The sequence below is a fragment of the Carcharodon carcharias genome, chromosome 5, assembly GCF_017639515.1.
Source record: "Carcharodon carcharias isolate sCarCar2 chromosome 5, sCarCar2.pri, whole genome shotgun sequence".
NCBI classification, from domain to species: Eukaryota; Metazoa; Chordata; class Chondrichthyes; order Lamniformes; family Lamnidae; genus Carcharodon; species Carcharodon carcharias.
This window is the reverse complement of record NC_054471.1, coordinates 200,343,245-200,357,607: the sequence shown is the minus strand read 5'-3', so window position 1 is coordinate 200,357,607 and position 14,363 is coordinate 200,343,245. Positions and strand designations below refer to the sequence as shown.

At 41.5% G+C, this 14,363-nt stretch overlaps 1 protein-coding gene across 3 annotated transcripts in view; it reads left to right on the top strand.

The window, feature by feature from the left end:
* The window catches only part of mtmr9 (myotubularin related protein 9), an 87,565-nt gene that overhangs the window by 19,408 nt on the left and 53,794 nt on the right, over window positions 1-14,363 (top strand). For all 3 annotated transcript variants that reach the window (XM_041188063.1, XM_041188062.1, XM_041188061.1), the window contains one exon: window positions 10,551-10,724. In XM_041188063.1, coding sequence (XP_041043997.1) covers window positions 10,551-10,724 — 174 coding nt within the window. The remainder of the gene's footprint in view (window positions 1-10,550; window positions 10,725-14,363) is intronic.

Here is a 14,363-nt window from a genome sequence, read left to right as displayed (position 1 = left end):
ATTTGGATTTCCAGAAGGCTTTCGATAAGGTGCCACATAAAAGGTTATTGGACAAGATAGGAGCTCTCAGTATTGGGGGTAACATATTAGCATGAATTGAGGATTGGTTTAACACACAGAAGACAGAGAGTCGGGATTAATGGGTTGTTTTCAGGTTGGAAAGACGTAACCAGTGGATCAATCCTAGGGCCTCAATTATTTACTATCAATATTAATGATTTGGAGGGTGGGGCAGAGTGTAATGTATCCAAATTTGCTGACGATACAAAAATATGTGGGAGGGGCATGTAGTGATGAGGACATGAGGAATCTGCAAGGGGATATAGACAGGTTGAGTGAGTGGGCAAAAACTTGGCAGATGGAATTTAATGTAGGAAAGCGTGGGGTCATGTATTTTGCTTGAAAGAGTCAAAAGGCAGACCATTATTTGAATGGAAAGAGACTCCAAAAAAGTGCAGCAAAGGGATCTAGGTGTCCTTGTGCATAAAACAGAGTTAACATGCAGGCATAGCAAGTAATTAAGAAGGCAAATTAATTTTGGCCTGCATTGCTAGCAGGTTGGAGTTTAAAAATAACGAAGTCTTGTTACAACTGTACACCGTGTTGGTGAGGCAGCACCTGGAATGCTGTGTACAGTTTTGGTGCCCGTACTTAAAGGATATACTGGCATTGGAAGCAGTTCAAAAGAGAGTCACTGCAGCTGATCCTGGGATGAAGGAGTTGACTTATCAAGAACAGCTAAACAGGGTGGGCCTTTATTCTTTAGAGTTTAGAAGAATAAGGGGTGATCATATTAAAATGTACAAGTTCCTGAGGGGCTTTGACAGGATAGATGTCGAGAAGATGTTTCCACTAGTAGGGGAATCTCAAGCTAGGGGATTAGTTACAGAATAAGGGGGCACTCATTTAAAAATGAGATGCAAAGGAATTTCTTCTGAGGGTAGTGAATGTTTGTAATTCTCAACCCCAGAGAGTTGTGGAGGCTAGATCACTGAAAGGTTTTAAAGAGAGGGAGGTAGAGTTTTGAAATATCGTCGTTGAGGGCTGTGAGGAGCTAGCATGAAAGAGGAGTTGAGATCTGGGGTAGATCAACCATGATCTTATTGAATGGTGTGGCAGGCTTGAGGGGCCGAATGGCCTACTCCTATTTCTTATGTTCTTATAACCAGAGGGCATGGATTTAAAGTAATTGATGGACGGATTAGAGGGGAGTTGAGGAGTATTTTTTTTTCCTCCAGTGGTTGGAACCTGGAACTTGCTGTCTGAAAAGGTAATAGAGGCCGAAATCCAAATTATATTTAAATAAGAAATTGGATATGCACTTGATGTGCTGTAACCTACTGGGCTATGGACCAGGTGCTGGAAGGTGGGATTAGATTAGATAGCAATTTCTTGATTGGCACAGGCATGAAGGGCTGAAAAGCTCCCTTCTGTGGTGTAAATCTTTTTGTTTCTGTTATACAAAGGTACAATTTGCCATGACACTGATAGGAATTATTGGAATTTTTCAATGAACTATTGCTCTTGACAGGAAGTGACTGGGTGTTTGAAGAGTACTACAAACATTGCATTGTGTTGGGAAGTTCTGTTTTTAAATATTGAGTAACTTCCATTTTCAGAAATACTCCAGTAAACACACTCAACTATTTGATGATAAAATTCTTTCAGAATCTCTTTGTGCAACTCCTGGTAGTTCCATTGGAAACATGGGAACATGAGTGGGCCATTCAGCTTCTTTAATCACTACAATGCAAACTTCAAAAGATAGCTATTTTCTCAAACTATTATTCATTTTCTTAGCATATAGCTGGCTTCCATGTAATTATAACATGAAACACAAATCATGACTTGTAGGAGTTCTGTGCCTCCTAATTTATTTGTTTTGTTATTTTAAGTTTTGTCACTAATGAATGCAGAACCCAAAAGACATGCATTTACATAGGCTTGAATTTTTCAGTCAACGATCGGCTTTGTGCTGCCATTTTACGAGGGCGGGCCAACTAAGGCCCACCCAGTGTAAGACATGAGCCATAGCGCTCAGTGCTACCAGTGCAGACGGGGGAAGGAGAGAGAGCCAGGGCCAGTGCTACTTTGCGTATGCGCACGGAAAGAGCACTTCAATCTCCAAGGCATGGAGCTGTCCTCGGGGAGATTGAATCGCTATTCAAATTATTGAAGAAGTGGATTAAAAATTTATTTAAACATGTCCCCTCATGTGACTGCGTCACATGAGATGGGACCTGTTTTTATATTTTGGAATTTTTTAAAAAATTAATGGAAGCTTTAGGAAATCTCATCCTGTTCGTGGATGAGGCTTCCTGAAAAAACGCGAAGGCTGCTTGACCGTTTTGCCTGCCCACCAACCTTGAGGTTGAATGGGCAGCGTTAACAATTATATTAATTACTTCCTTAATGGCCTTAATAGGCTGTTTAAATATTGGTGGGCCCGCAGCCAACTCCGTGTGCCTGCCAAATGAAGCATCACGAGATTGCGTGATGATGTCGGGACGCACACTCGACATCATCGCGTGTCATTTTATGCACTGGTGTTTTGGGCCCACCCCCGCATGCTGATTGTAAAATTCAGGCCCAGCAATTTTCATGATGAGTGGATGGCTCAATGCTTTAGAGCCATTGAAGTAATTTCGGTGTAGTTACTGTTGTTATGTTAGAAAATTGTATCTGTTATCATGACTCCTTTATACACAAAAGCATTGCAATAAATGACTAACAGTTGATTGGCTACTCCTTTTATTTAGAATGTACAATAGGAGTGGGGGCAAATTGAGAAATTGTTCTGTGAAGAGTGTGGATGAAGATTGCAGAGATGATCGGGAAGCCATTACAAGAGGGAGATGCCAAAAGACACAGGGAATGTTGTTTTACATAGAAATATGACTGCATTCTTAGGCAGTGAAGGACCTTGTGGAAACTGGAAGAAGATAGTGGCATAGCTAAGGGAAAGCCTGTGAATGGGCAGATTGGCGAGTCAGTGAATAGTGAGTCACTGAATAGGCAGACAAACCAAGCGATCAGCTGAACAAGTAAGCAATTGAGGGGCATTTGACTGGTGACAGAACAGGATCAGCACTGTTTGAGGGCAGAGGAAGTAGCTGCTGACATTTTCAGCAACTGTTAATGACCAATGGTACATCCCAGGATGGTGGGGGTAGAGGCGCAAACCAGAGCAAGGGTGTGAATCGGAGAGCAGTTCAGGCGATCCCTACTGGTCCCACATTGAATGCTTGTTACTTTAACAGTTAACTGGCAGGAACATTTTTGGCCAGCTGTTCGACTCATGTTAACTGCTCAAGCGTTGCTGTCATGGAGCATTTTTTTGAAATACTGGCTGTAAGATCACTGCCCAACCAGTCATTTGCTTTTTTAACGTACATTGACCTCCAAAAACCAGGCAGGATATAGGTTCAGAGGAGGAAGTGAGAAAGCAATTAGGAGTCAAGAGAGATTATGAAAAGAGGATGGCAGCTAACCCGAGGGAATTTAAAAGTTTTTTTATAGGTGTATAAATAGTAAAAAGGTGATAAAAGAGAGGAGTAGGGGTAACTAAGGACCAAAAATGGGATTTGTGCATGGAGGCAAGATTGTGGCTGAAGTATTAAATGAATAATTAGCATCTGTCTTTGTATGTGCCTTTACCAAGGAAGAAGATGCTACTCTGGCCATGCTGAAAGTGGAGGTAATATAGACACTTTAAGTTTGAAATGGATAAGGAGGTGGTGTTGAGAAGGTTGTTTCAACTTAAAGTTGATGAGGCACAAGGATTGGATGAGATCCAAGGATATGGAGAGGGCATTGGCCATAATTTTTCAATCTTTCTTAGACTCTGGTGGTGTCAGAGGACTGGAGAATTGCAAATGTTACACCCTTGCTCAAAGGAGGGTGTAAAGATAAGCCCAGCAGCTACAGGCCAGTCAATTTAACCTCTGGGGTAGGAAAGCTTCCAGAAATGATAATTTAGTACAAAGTTAATCACTTGGGCAAATGCAGGTTAATTGAGCAATGTCAACATGGATTTATTTATTGACATGTTCGTCGTTTTGTTTTTAAAGATATTCCCTTAGTGATACTTGCATTCCAGATCTGTGGAGGGGGTGGTGTAGTGGTCTTGTCACAGAATCACAGAGCAGAAGAGGCCCTTTGGCCCATCGAGTCTGCACCTACACGAGAAATTTATAATCCAGAGACCCAGGGTAATGCTCTGTGGACCCGGGTTTGAATCCTGCCACAAATGCAGAGTTGGTGGTAATTGAATTCAATAAAAATTTGCAATTAAAAGTCTAATGATGGCCATGAAACCATTGTCAATTTTTGTAAAAACCCATCTGGTTCACTAATGCCCTTTAGGGAAAGAAATCTGCCATCCTTACCTGGTCTGGCCCACATGTGACTCCAGACCCACAGCAATATGGTTGACTCTTAAATGCCCTCTGAAATGGCCTAGCAAGCAGTTGTATCAAACCATTACAGTCCCAAAAAAGAAATGAGACCGGATGGACCATCTGGCATCGACTGAGGCACTGGCAACGACCCTGGCAAACACAGCCCTGTCGACCCTGCAAAGATGAAGGTGTAGTGGTATTGTCGCTGGACTAGCAATCCAGAGACCCTGGGTAATACTCTGGGGACCTGGTTTTGAATCCCACCATGGCAGATGGTGGAATTTCAATTTAAGAAAAAAAATCTGGAATTACAAACTTAGTGATGACCGTGAAAACATTGTCGAATGTCATAAAAACCCATCTAGTTCACTAATCCCCGTTCAGGGAAGGAAATCTGCCGTCCTTGCCTGGTCTGGCCTACATGTGATTCCAGACCCACAGCAATGTGGTTGACTCTTAAATGCCTTCTGAACAAAGGCAACTGGGATGGGCAATCAAAGCTGGCCCTGCCAGCGAAGCCCATATTCTGTGAATGAATTTAAAAAGTGATCCCACAACCAACAGGTCAGCTCTGCAATCCTGCCACATCCCATCGTGAATGATGGTGGACAATTAAACAATTCACTGGAGGAGGAGGCTCCACAAATATCCCCATCCTCAATGATGAGGGAGCCCAGCACATCAGTGCAAAAGATAACACAGGACTACTTGCATGCCAAATAGCTTAAGCAGCATTTGCAACAACCTTCAGCCAGAAGTGCCAAGTGGATGATCCATCTCTGCTGCCTCCGGAGATCCCCAGCATTACACATACCGGTCTTCAGCCAATTCAATTCACCACATGATATCAAGAGACGGCTGAAGGCACTGGATCGTGCAAAGACCATGGGGCCTGCCAATATTCCAGCAATAGTACTGAAGACTTATGCTCAGAATGTGTCGTGCCTCTAGCTAAGCTGTTTCAGTACAGCTACCACACTGGCGTCTACCCAGTTATGTGGAAAACTGCCCAGGTATGTCCTGTACACAAAAAGCAGGACAAATTCAACCTAGCCAGTTACCACCTCATCAGTCTACTCTTGATCATCATCAGTAAAGTATTGGAAGGGGTCATCAACAGTGCTATCAAGCTGCACTTGCTTAGCAATAATCTGCTCACTAATGTCCACTTCGGGATCTGCCAGGGTCACTCAGCTACTGACCTCATTACAGCCTTGATTCAAACATGGACAAAAGAGGTAAACATCCAAGGTGAGGTGAGAGTGAATGCACTTGACATCAAGGCAGCATTTGACGGAGTGTGGCATCAAGGAGCCCTAGCAAAGCTGGAGTCATTGAGAATCAGAGGGAAAACTCTCCACCAGTTGGATTCATACCTAGCACAAAGGAAGATGGGTGTTGTTTTTGGAGGCCAATCATCTCAGCTCCAGGACATCACTGCAGAAGTTCTTCAGTGTAGTGTCCTCGGCCCAACCAGCCTCAGCTGCTTCATTAATGACCTTCCTTCTATCATAAGGTCAGAAGTGAGGATGTTCACTGATGATTGCACAATATTCAGCACCATTCACGACAGTTCAAATACTGAAGCAGTCCATGTCCATATGCAGAAAGACCTGGAAAACATAGAGGCTTGGGCTGAAAAGTGGCAAATAACATTTGTACCACACATGTGGCAGGCAATGACCACCTCCAACAAGAGAGAATCTAACCATGATCCCTTGATTGTCAATGGCATTACCATCTCTGAATTGCCCACTGTCAACATCCTGGGGGTTACCATTGACCAGAAACTGAACTAGACTAGCCATATAAATACTGTGGTTACAAGAGCAGGTCAGAGCCCAGGAATCCTGTGATAAGTAACTCACCCCGACTCCCCCAAAGCCTGTCCACCATCTACAAGGCACAGGTCAGAAGTGTGATTGAACACAGTCCACTTGCCTGGATGAGTTCAGCTCCCATAACACTCAAAAAGCTTGACAACGTCCAGGACTAAGCAGCCCGCTTGATTGGCACCCACAAACATTCACTCCCTCCACCACTGACGCACAGTAGCAGCAGTGTGTACCATCTACAAGATGCACTGCAGGAACTCACCAAGGCTCCTTAGGCAGCACCTTCCAAACCCACAACCACTATCATCTAGAAGGCCAAGGGCAGCAGATAGATGGGAGCTCTGCCACCTGGAAGTTCCCCTCCCAGTCACTCAACATCCTGACTTGGAAATATCTCGCTGTTCCTTCAATGTCGGTGGGTCAAAATCCGAGAACTCTCTTCCTAATGGCACTGTGGGTGTACCTACACTACATGGACTGCAGCGGCTCAAGAAGGCAGCTCACCACCACCTTCTCAAGGGCAACTTGGGATGGACAATAAATGCTGGCCCAGCCAGTGAAGCCCGCATCCTGTGAATGAGTTTTTTTTAAAAAAATCATCATATCACAATCTTGGCAGTAGGAAAATAGAGCAAACAGCAGTTTTTAAAAAAAGGCAAGTAGAAAAATAAATGGGCTGATACGTTTTCAAGTTATGTAGCATTGCTTTGAACTTAAACTAGAATTTGTATATGTTTGAAAGAAAGAGCTTGCATTTTTGTTTGGAAGAGGAGCTCTTCTGTCAAGGCCGATTTGTCTACATGTAAGCGGAATTTTGTTTTCAAAAAATAATTTTCTGAAGAATTTGGGGTGGGAGAAAATTACAATGACAACCTGGATTCATATTGCACCCTTTAACATAAAACATCCCAAGGATCTTTACAAGAGTATCAAACAAAAATTGACCTGGAACCACACAAGGAGCTAGTAGGGCAAATGACCATGAGCTTGTCCCAAAGAGGTAGGCTTTGAGGAGCGTATTAAAGGAGAAAGAAAGAAAAGAAAGAGGCAAAGAGCCTAACAGAGGAATCCCCAGAGCTTCATGCCTTGGCAGGTGTGTAATATTATTTTGAAATCCACAAAGAATATTCGGTATGCAGTTAATTTTGCTATTGCAAGCGTATGCATTCCCTGAAATTGCTATCCAACTGGTACATAAGTTAATAAAGAACTATAACTTGTCAAAAACATAACATGGTCTATTGGATGAAACTTCTGAAAGATTTTTTTTGTTCCAAATAAGTTGTTTAACCTGTAAGGAAGCCTTTTGAATAATAAACATTTGCTCACTTTTGCCTTGCACTCACCAGGACAGGTTTGTAAAAATACCAATTGTAAAGGGCACAACAGTTTCTACAGCATGAGAAGAGGGTGCTGATCGGTTGGCAAGTGGACTCTGGTAGCAGTGTTGCCATGGAGAATGCACCAGGGAACTGTTAACTGCCGAGTTTTTGTTCAAATTCAAACCAGGAAGGTCGACTCTGGTCATATGTCAGGAAGGAAGAATAATGTTTTTAGAATTTATTTCAAAATAGTGTTATCTGTGTCTATATATGTGGCTGAGTGTGTGAATTAATTGGATTAAAGGCAGCTGGTCTGAAGGCTTTGATGTCAACATGGAGGAAGTTTAGAATGTAAGGTGTAAAAGGATATTTGCATTCTTAAATAAACCAGACCAGATTGTTTTCAAAAGAGGAAGTGAAATATTACACCTAGCCAGGAACAGTAAGAAATAGTGTTTATTTTTCCTAAAGAGTCCTGGTGAAACTTAGTACTATGAGAGATTTTTATTATCAGAAAGGTAAAGTCCAAAGACATAGTGAAACAGTGGAAATTTGCATTCAAAGGAGCAAATATGTATAAAAGAGCGAAGGCTGTGTGTATGGTTAGGCATTTTAGGATTTAACAAGTGTGAAAAGCCTTCAGCATCTACGCCTCAAGCTGCTGTCCACGAAGTACTGACGTTTAGAAGACTCACTTTGAGTTGGATTGTCAGGGTATCATGTTTATTCACCTGGGCCTTAAAATCTGTGCATCTTACTGTTGCCTTAATGAAAGTGTAACTGTCAGATCAAGTAGGGGATTTACAAGTTAATATAGTAGTAATTGTAGACATATCTGTGTTTTAAAATCATTTCTCTTAGTGATATAAGTTTTTACAAAAACTAGATTAAACATTTAAGACTTGGTGGTCTTATTACTATTGAACTCAAGGCACACATCTCAATTTACACAAATTACAAAACAAGTTGTGGCAGTTGTTTCAAGTTTACCTCTGGGATTTGAATAACTCAGCATTTACCCTCGGCTGTGCCACAAGATGGCATTGCTGTGGAGAATGAACCAGGGAATTACTGTCCCCCAATCTTTTTTTAGTTGAAAAAGGTGCAATGCATGGACATGCTCCTTCTGTCTTCAAAGGACAGAATCCTATGTGTGAATATTTGCAGTTTCTAACACGGATTAATAAGCCACACAGAGTTCAACTTGTTCCGTTTTAACAACGCCATGTATGCCCAAAATAGGTAGTGTTGCCATGAGATCCCCCCTAAGCTCAGCTCTGGCATACGTCCTGGTTGGTTTTAATGAGAAACGCGTTTTCAATGGAATGACACCTAACCTCCTCCTCATTGCATATTTCTGATACATTGATGATAGATTTGCTATGTTTGAATTCACAGCTGCATGTAAGAATTTCCATACCCAACTTAATGGGCTCTGTCCTCCCCTCAAATTCATCTTTGTAACAGAACAGTCAAATGGGCTCCCTTCTCAACGTGCTAGTTGGGAATTCTGCCAATGGGTTTTTGACTACTGTCAACTGCAAGCCTACCTTCATTGGTCAGTATGTGTTTGGATTCTCACAGTCCCATGCACTCTAAGATTGGCCTTATCGGCAACCTTTTAAGTAGGGCCTATTTTTATTATTTATTTGTTCATGGAATGTGGGCATCACTGGCTAGGCCAGCACTTTTTGCCCATCACTAACTGACCTTGTTCAGAGGCATTTAAGAGTCAACCACATTACTGTGGGTCTGGAGTCACATGTAGGCCAGATCTAGTAAGGATGGCTCATTTCCTTCCCTACAGGACATTAGTGAACCAAATGGATTTTTACACCAATCGGCAATGGTTTCATGGCCACCATCAGACCTTTTAATTCCAGATATTTTTATTGAATTCAAATTTTGCCACCTGCCATGGTGAGATTTGAACCCAAGTCCCCAGAGCTTTACCATGGGTCTATGGAATACTAGCCCAGTAATATTACCGCTATGCCACCGCCTCCCCTGAGCCATTTGCTCATCGTGCAAGCTTGATACGAGCATCAAAGCATCTGTGGGATAATGGCTACTCTGATCAGATCATTGCTTGCTGTATATCTCACAAACTCAAGAATGGGTTCAGTGCTGCCACTTTCAGCCCTGAAAAGTGCTCAGCCAACCTCAGCTTGAAGGGTATGGTGTCTCAAAAATTTGAACAACAAGTGAAGCTAGCTACTTCATGCTGCTACTATGCAATAGCAGCATGAGTGGAATTCTCCACTAGCAGGATGCTGTCGTCAAACCAAAAAGATGTTATGCCTATCACACAAATGAGCAATGTGGTACATGAAGTTCAGTGTCGCTGTGATGCCAGGTATGTAGGCTGTATGCCTCAATGACTGGCAAATTGTATTAAACAGCACATCAGTTTGGCTATTCACAACAGGCAAAATATTAGCCATACCAAACCAGCCTGTGTTTGCAAAACTCAAAGTATAGTGTCAAGCATTAGATCTGATTCCATAATTGGAAGCCACAATCCTGATGGTGTGCTAAGAATTGCAGTGACTGCCAATTCGTTTGTTGTGCTTGTAGTGTGGCTCACTTATACGTGCTAGAAGCTACATGTTCATGCACAGGCCCTGTCTTTTGCAGACAGAAGGAGCGTGTCTATGCATTGTACCTTTTTCAATAAACAAAAGCTCAGGACAGCCATTCCCTGGTCCATTCCCCATGGCGATGCCTTGACCAATCAGAGTCAACTGCCTGGTTTGAATTTAAACAAAAGCTTGGCAGTTAACTGTTCTCTGGTGCATTCTCCATAGCAGTGTTTCTACCAATCAGAGCCCACTTGCCAACCAATCAGCACACTCTACTCATGGAGTGTGAATTGTTGTTCTCTTTACAATCCTGATAAGTGCAAGACAAAAAGGTTCAACAGCGTGTCTCTTTTCTTTTTAACACTTAGTAGTTTGGTCGTACAAAAATTATTTTCTCATTTCTCTTCTTAGACAGATGAATGGAGACTAAGCTACATTAATAAAGATTTCACTGTCTGCCCCTCCTATCCTCCCATTGTCATGGTGCCAAAGTCAATCGACGATGAGATTCTGAAAAAAGTTGCTACATTTCGTCAAGGTGGTCGCTTCCCTGTCCTCAGCTACTACCACAAAAAGAACGGAATGGTGAGTATGAAATATGGTTACAGCTTTAGTATAGAATAGTAGTCTGTAAATACTGTCATCTAAAATTTTCTGTTAATATTTCTCATTTCTATTCGTATACATAAGCTAAAATTTCAGGTTTTGTATTGCAGGGAAAAGTGTTTTAAGATCAGATTTCGCCACATTTTTTGATCATACCACTCTTTGCGAAGTCCATAAAGATAGGGTTGGAAGTTTGAGTTATTGATAAAAATGCACAAATGACATGCCCATGTAATTTCCATACTTTTATTGTACCTGAAGCTATCCTCCGACGCAAACTCATCAATCTTGTAAGAATTTACATTATCATGTTAGATTGAGCTGGTGAACTTGTATCTAGATTTGTGTAAATTGCTCAAATTAACTGCACATAACTATTCACTTAATTGTACATATTCTTGTAATCTCTAAAACTCTACAGCATGCACTTCAGAAGTGACTTCATAAATTAATTTAGTGGATTTAAGCATGATATGAAATTGTTAACCATACTTGCTCTAGAAAAAATGGCATACGTGATCTTGTAGTCTAATCCCCAAATTAGCCAGAGTGCAATGGGAAATCTCGACCACTTGAATCATCGTGTTTATACAAAAGTGTGAAGCTGTTAATATTTCAATATGTCTTCTTCGTAGAATCATAGAAATTTACAACGTGAAAAATCCCACCATGTTCATGCTGGCCGACGAGGAACTATCCAGCCTAATCCTGCTTTTCAGCCTTGTAGGTTATGGCACTTCAAGTGCATATCCAAGTACTTTTTAAATGTTGAGGATTTCTGCCTCCACCACCCTCTTCAGGCAGTGAGTTCCAGATTGCCACTGCCCTCTGGGTTTAAAAAAAAAAATTCCCCTCTCATCACCTCTAAACCTCCAACCTCTTACTCTAAATATATGCCCCAGGTTAGGGATCTCTCAGCCAAGGAGAATGGGGCCTTCCACTCTTCTGGAGCCCTCATAATTTTATACACTTCAGTCAGTCCCCTATATTCTAAAGGAAACAATTCTAGCATATCCAATCTTTCCTTATAACTAAAATTCTCCACTCCAGCCAACATCCTCACAAATCTCTTCTGTATCCTCTCTGGAGCAATCATTCATTTCCTATTGTGTAGTGTCCAGAACTGCACTCAGTACTCCAGCTGTGGCCTAACAAGTGTTTGATACAGTTCCAGCATTCACTTTCCAACTCTTATAATCTGTGTGTCAGCTGATAAAGGCAAGTATTGCATATGTCTTTTTGACCACTTTATCTACCCATCCAACCATCCTCACCATCCTCCATGTGGATATGTACGCCAAGGACTATCTGTTCTGCTTTGCTTCTATACCATTTATTGTGTTCCCTTGTCTTGTTGGCCTTCTCCAAATACATTACCTCACGCTGCTTCGGATTGAACTCCATTTTCTGCTGTTCTTCCCATCTGACTATCTTCTTGCGGTCTGCAGCTTTCTTCACCATTATCAACCACATGGCCAATTTTTGTATCTTCTCCAAGCTTCTCAATCATAGCCTTGACATTCAAGTCCAGATCTTTGATATATACACCACAAAAAGCAAAGGATCTAGCACTGAGCCCTGTGGAAACCCCAATGGAAATAGACTCCAGTCAAACACGCACCCATTAATCGCCACCACCTTGTTATTTTTTTAAATAAAAGTGTAGTAAAAATGTTCTTCCACTATGCTTATTCCAGGCTACAGATTTCTGGTGTTATATTTTCATCCAATAAACTTTCCCTGAGTAAAATCAAATCTGTAATTTGGATTATTGTTATAAACTGTAACTAGTGTGGTAGTTGCTTCTATATTTAGGAAGCAGAAATATCAGCTTTAGACATATACCACATTTTCACACATTTGTTAACCTATGCAGAACTTCAAGTAGGTCTAGGTATAACTGATAGAAAAAGAAATGAACAAGAAATTTTGTCAAAAACCAATCAATTTGTTAACACAAACTGGGTCTTCCTACTGTTTTTGAAATGTGGGCCTTCATGAAACTCACTGTAGTTATGAGAAGTTGAGACCCTTCACAGATGATCTAAAACCTGTTTCACCTGCCTCCTCTTGGGGCTTACTATTTTATAATTACCATTCAAATCTTTTTAAAAATTCAAATTGTGATTTAAAAACCTTATGGAAAAAGCCTGTGGATATACGCTAATAACATTGAAGTAAGCATCTACTTTGGTTTTATTACCAATATGTGATGTTTTATTTTTATCATTTCTGTCTTTTGAATTTAGTTTTTTTAGGTCGAAATCATGACTGAAACATCTGTAGGTTTTCAGCTGTAATGTCCCAACATGAGCTGGCAAGGTTTATTGTCTCCTGATCAGAAACTGAGATCAATAAAACAGCTTATGCATTAAAAATGAGGTGATCAGTCACTTAACTGAGAGATCTCCCTGTCCTTTCCCTTCATCTTCTTTCTTTTCACTGCAACAATTTTGCATGTTGCTGCAGGATTTAATTATCTACCTGCTTTCTTTTGTTCAAGAAACCTGGATTTATTATTTTCTTTGTGTCTGTTTGCCTGAGTATAATGTAGACCAGACTGATATGTTAAATCCAAAATTTAGACGAAGATGGACTACAAATTCTTTATTTAGCATTAACCCTTGAGCATGGTAATATAAAATGCAGGTTCAACTTTGATAGTCATTTAAATATCATTATCTAAGAAATGTAATTCTTAAGTGTAAAGCACAGCAAATTATATTTTTTGTGTTAATTGGCTCTTACATCAGCCCTTGGCAGGTTGATGGGTGAATTGTTAGCATTCATTAAATTGAGAGAGATTGCAATTGTTTTTGCTTTTCTTTTAATTCATTCATGGGATGTGGGCATTGCTGACTAGACCAGCATTTATTGCCCATCCCTAATCCCCAAAGAAGGTGGTGTTGGTCGTCTTGAACTGCTCTAGCCCATGTGGTGTAGGTACACCCACAACGTTATTGGGCTGGAAGTTCCAGGATTTTGATCTTGTGACAGTTAAGGTAAAGTGATATATTTCCAAATCAGGGTAGTGTATGGCTTGGAGGGGATCTTCCAGGTGGTGGTGCTCCCATGTATCTGCTGCCCTTGTCCTTCTAGATGATAGTGGTTGTGTGTTTTGAAAGTGTGCCTCAGGAGCCTTGGTGAGTCCCTGAAGTCCATCTTGGAGATGGTACACACTGCTGCCACTGTGCGAGTGGTGGAGGGAGTGAATGTTTGTGAACGGAGTGCCAATTAGGTGGCCTGCTTTGTCCTGGATGGTGTCAAGCTTCTTGCGTTGTTGGAGCTGCACTCATCCAGGCAAGCGGAGAATATTCCATCACACTCCTGACTTGTGCCTTGCAGATGGTGGACCTGCTTCAGGGAGTCAAGAAGTGAGTTCCTCACTGCAGCATTCCTGGCCTCTGACCTCTTGTAGCCACAGTATTTAAGTGGCTAGTCCAATTCAGTTTCTGGTCAATGGTAACCCTCCCAGGACATTTAGTGCGGGATTTGGCGATGATAATGCTAATGAATGTCAAGGGATGATAGTTAGATTCTCTCGCTGGAGATGCCTGGCACTTGTGTGGTGTGAATGTTACTTGCCACTTGTCAGCCCAAGCCTAGATATTGTCCAGG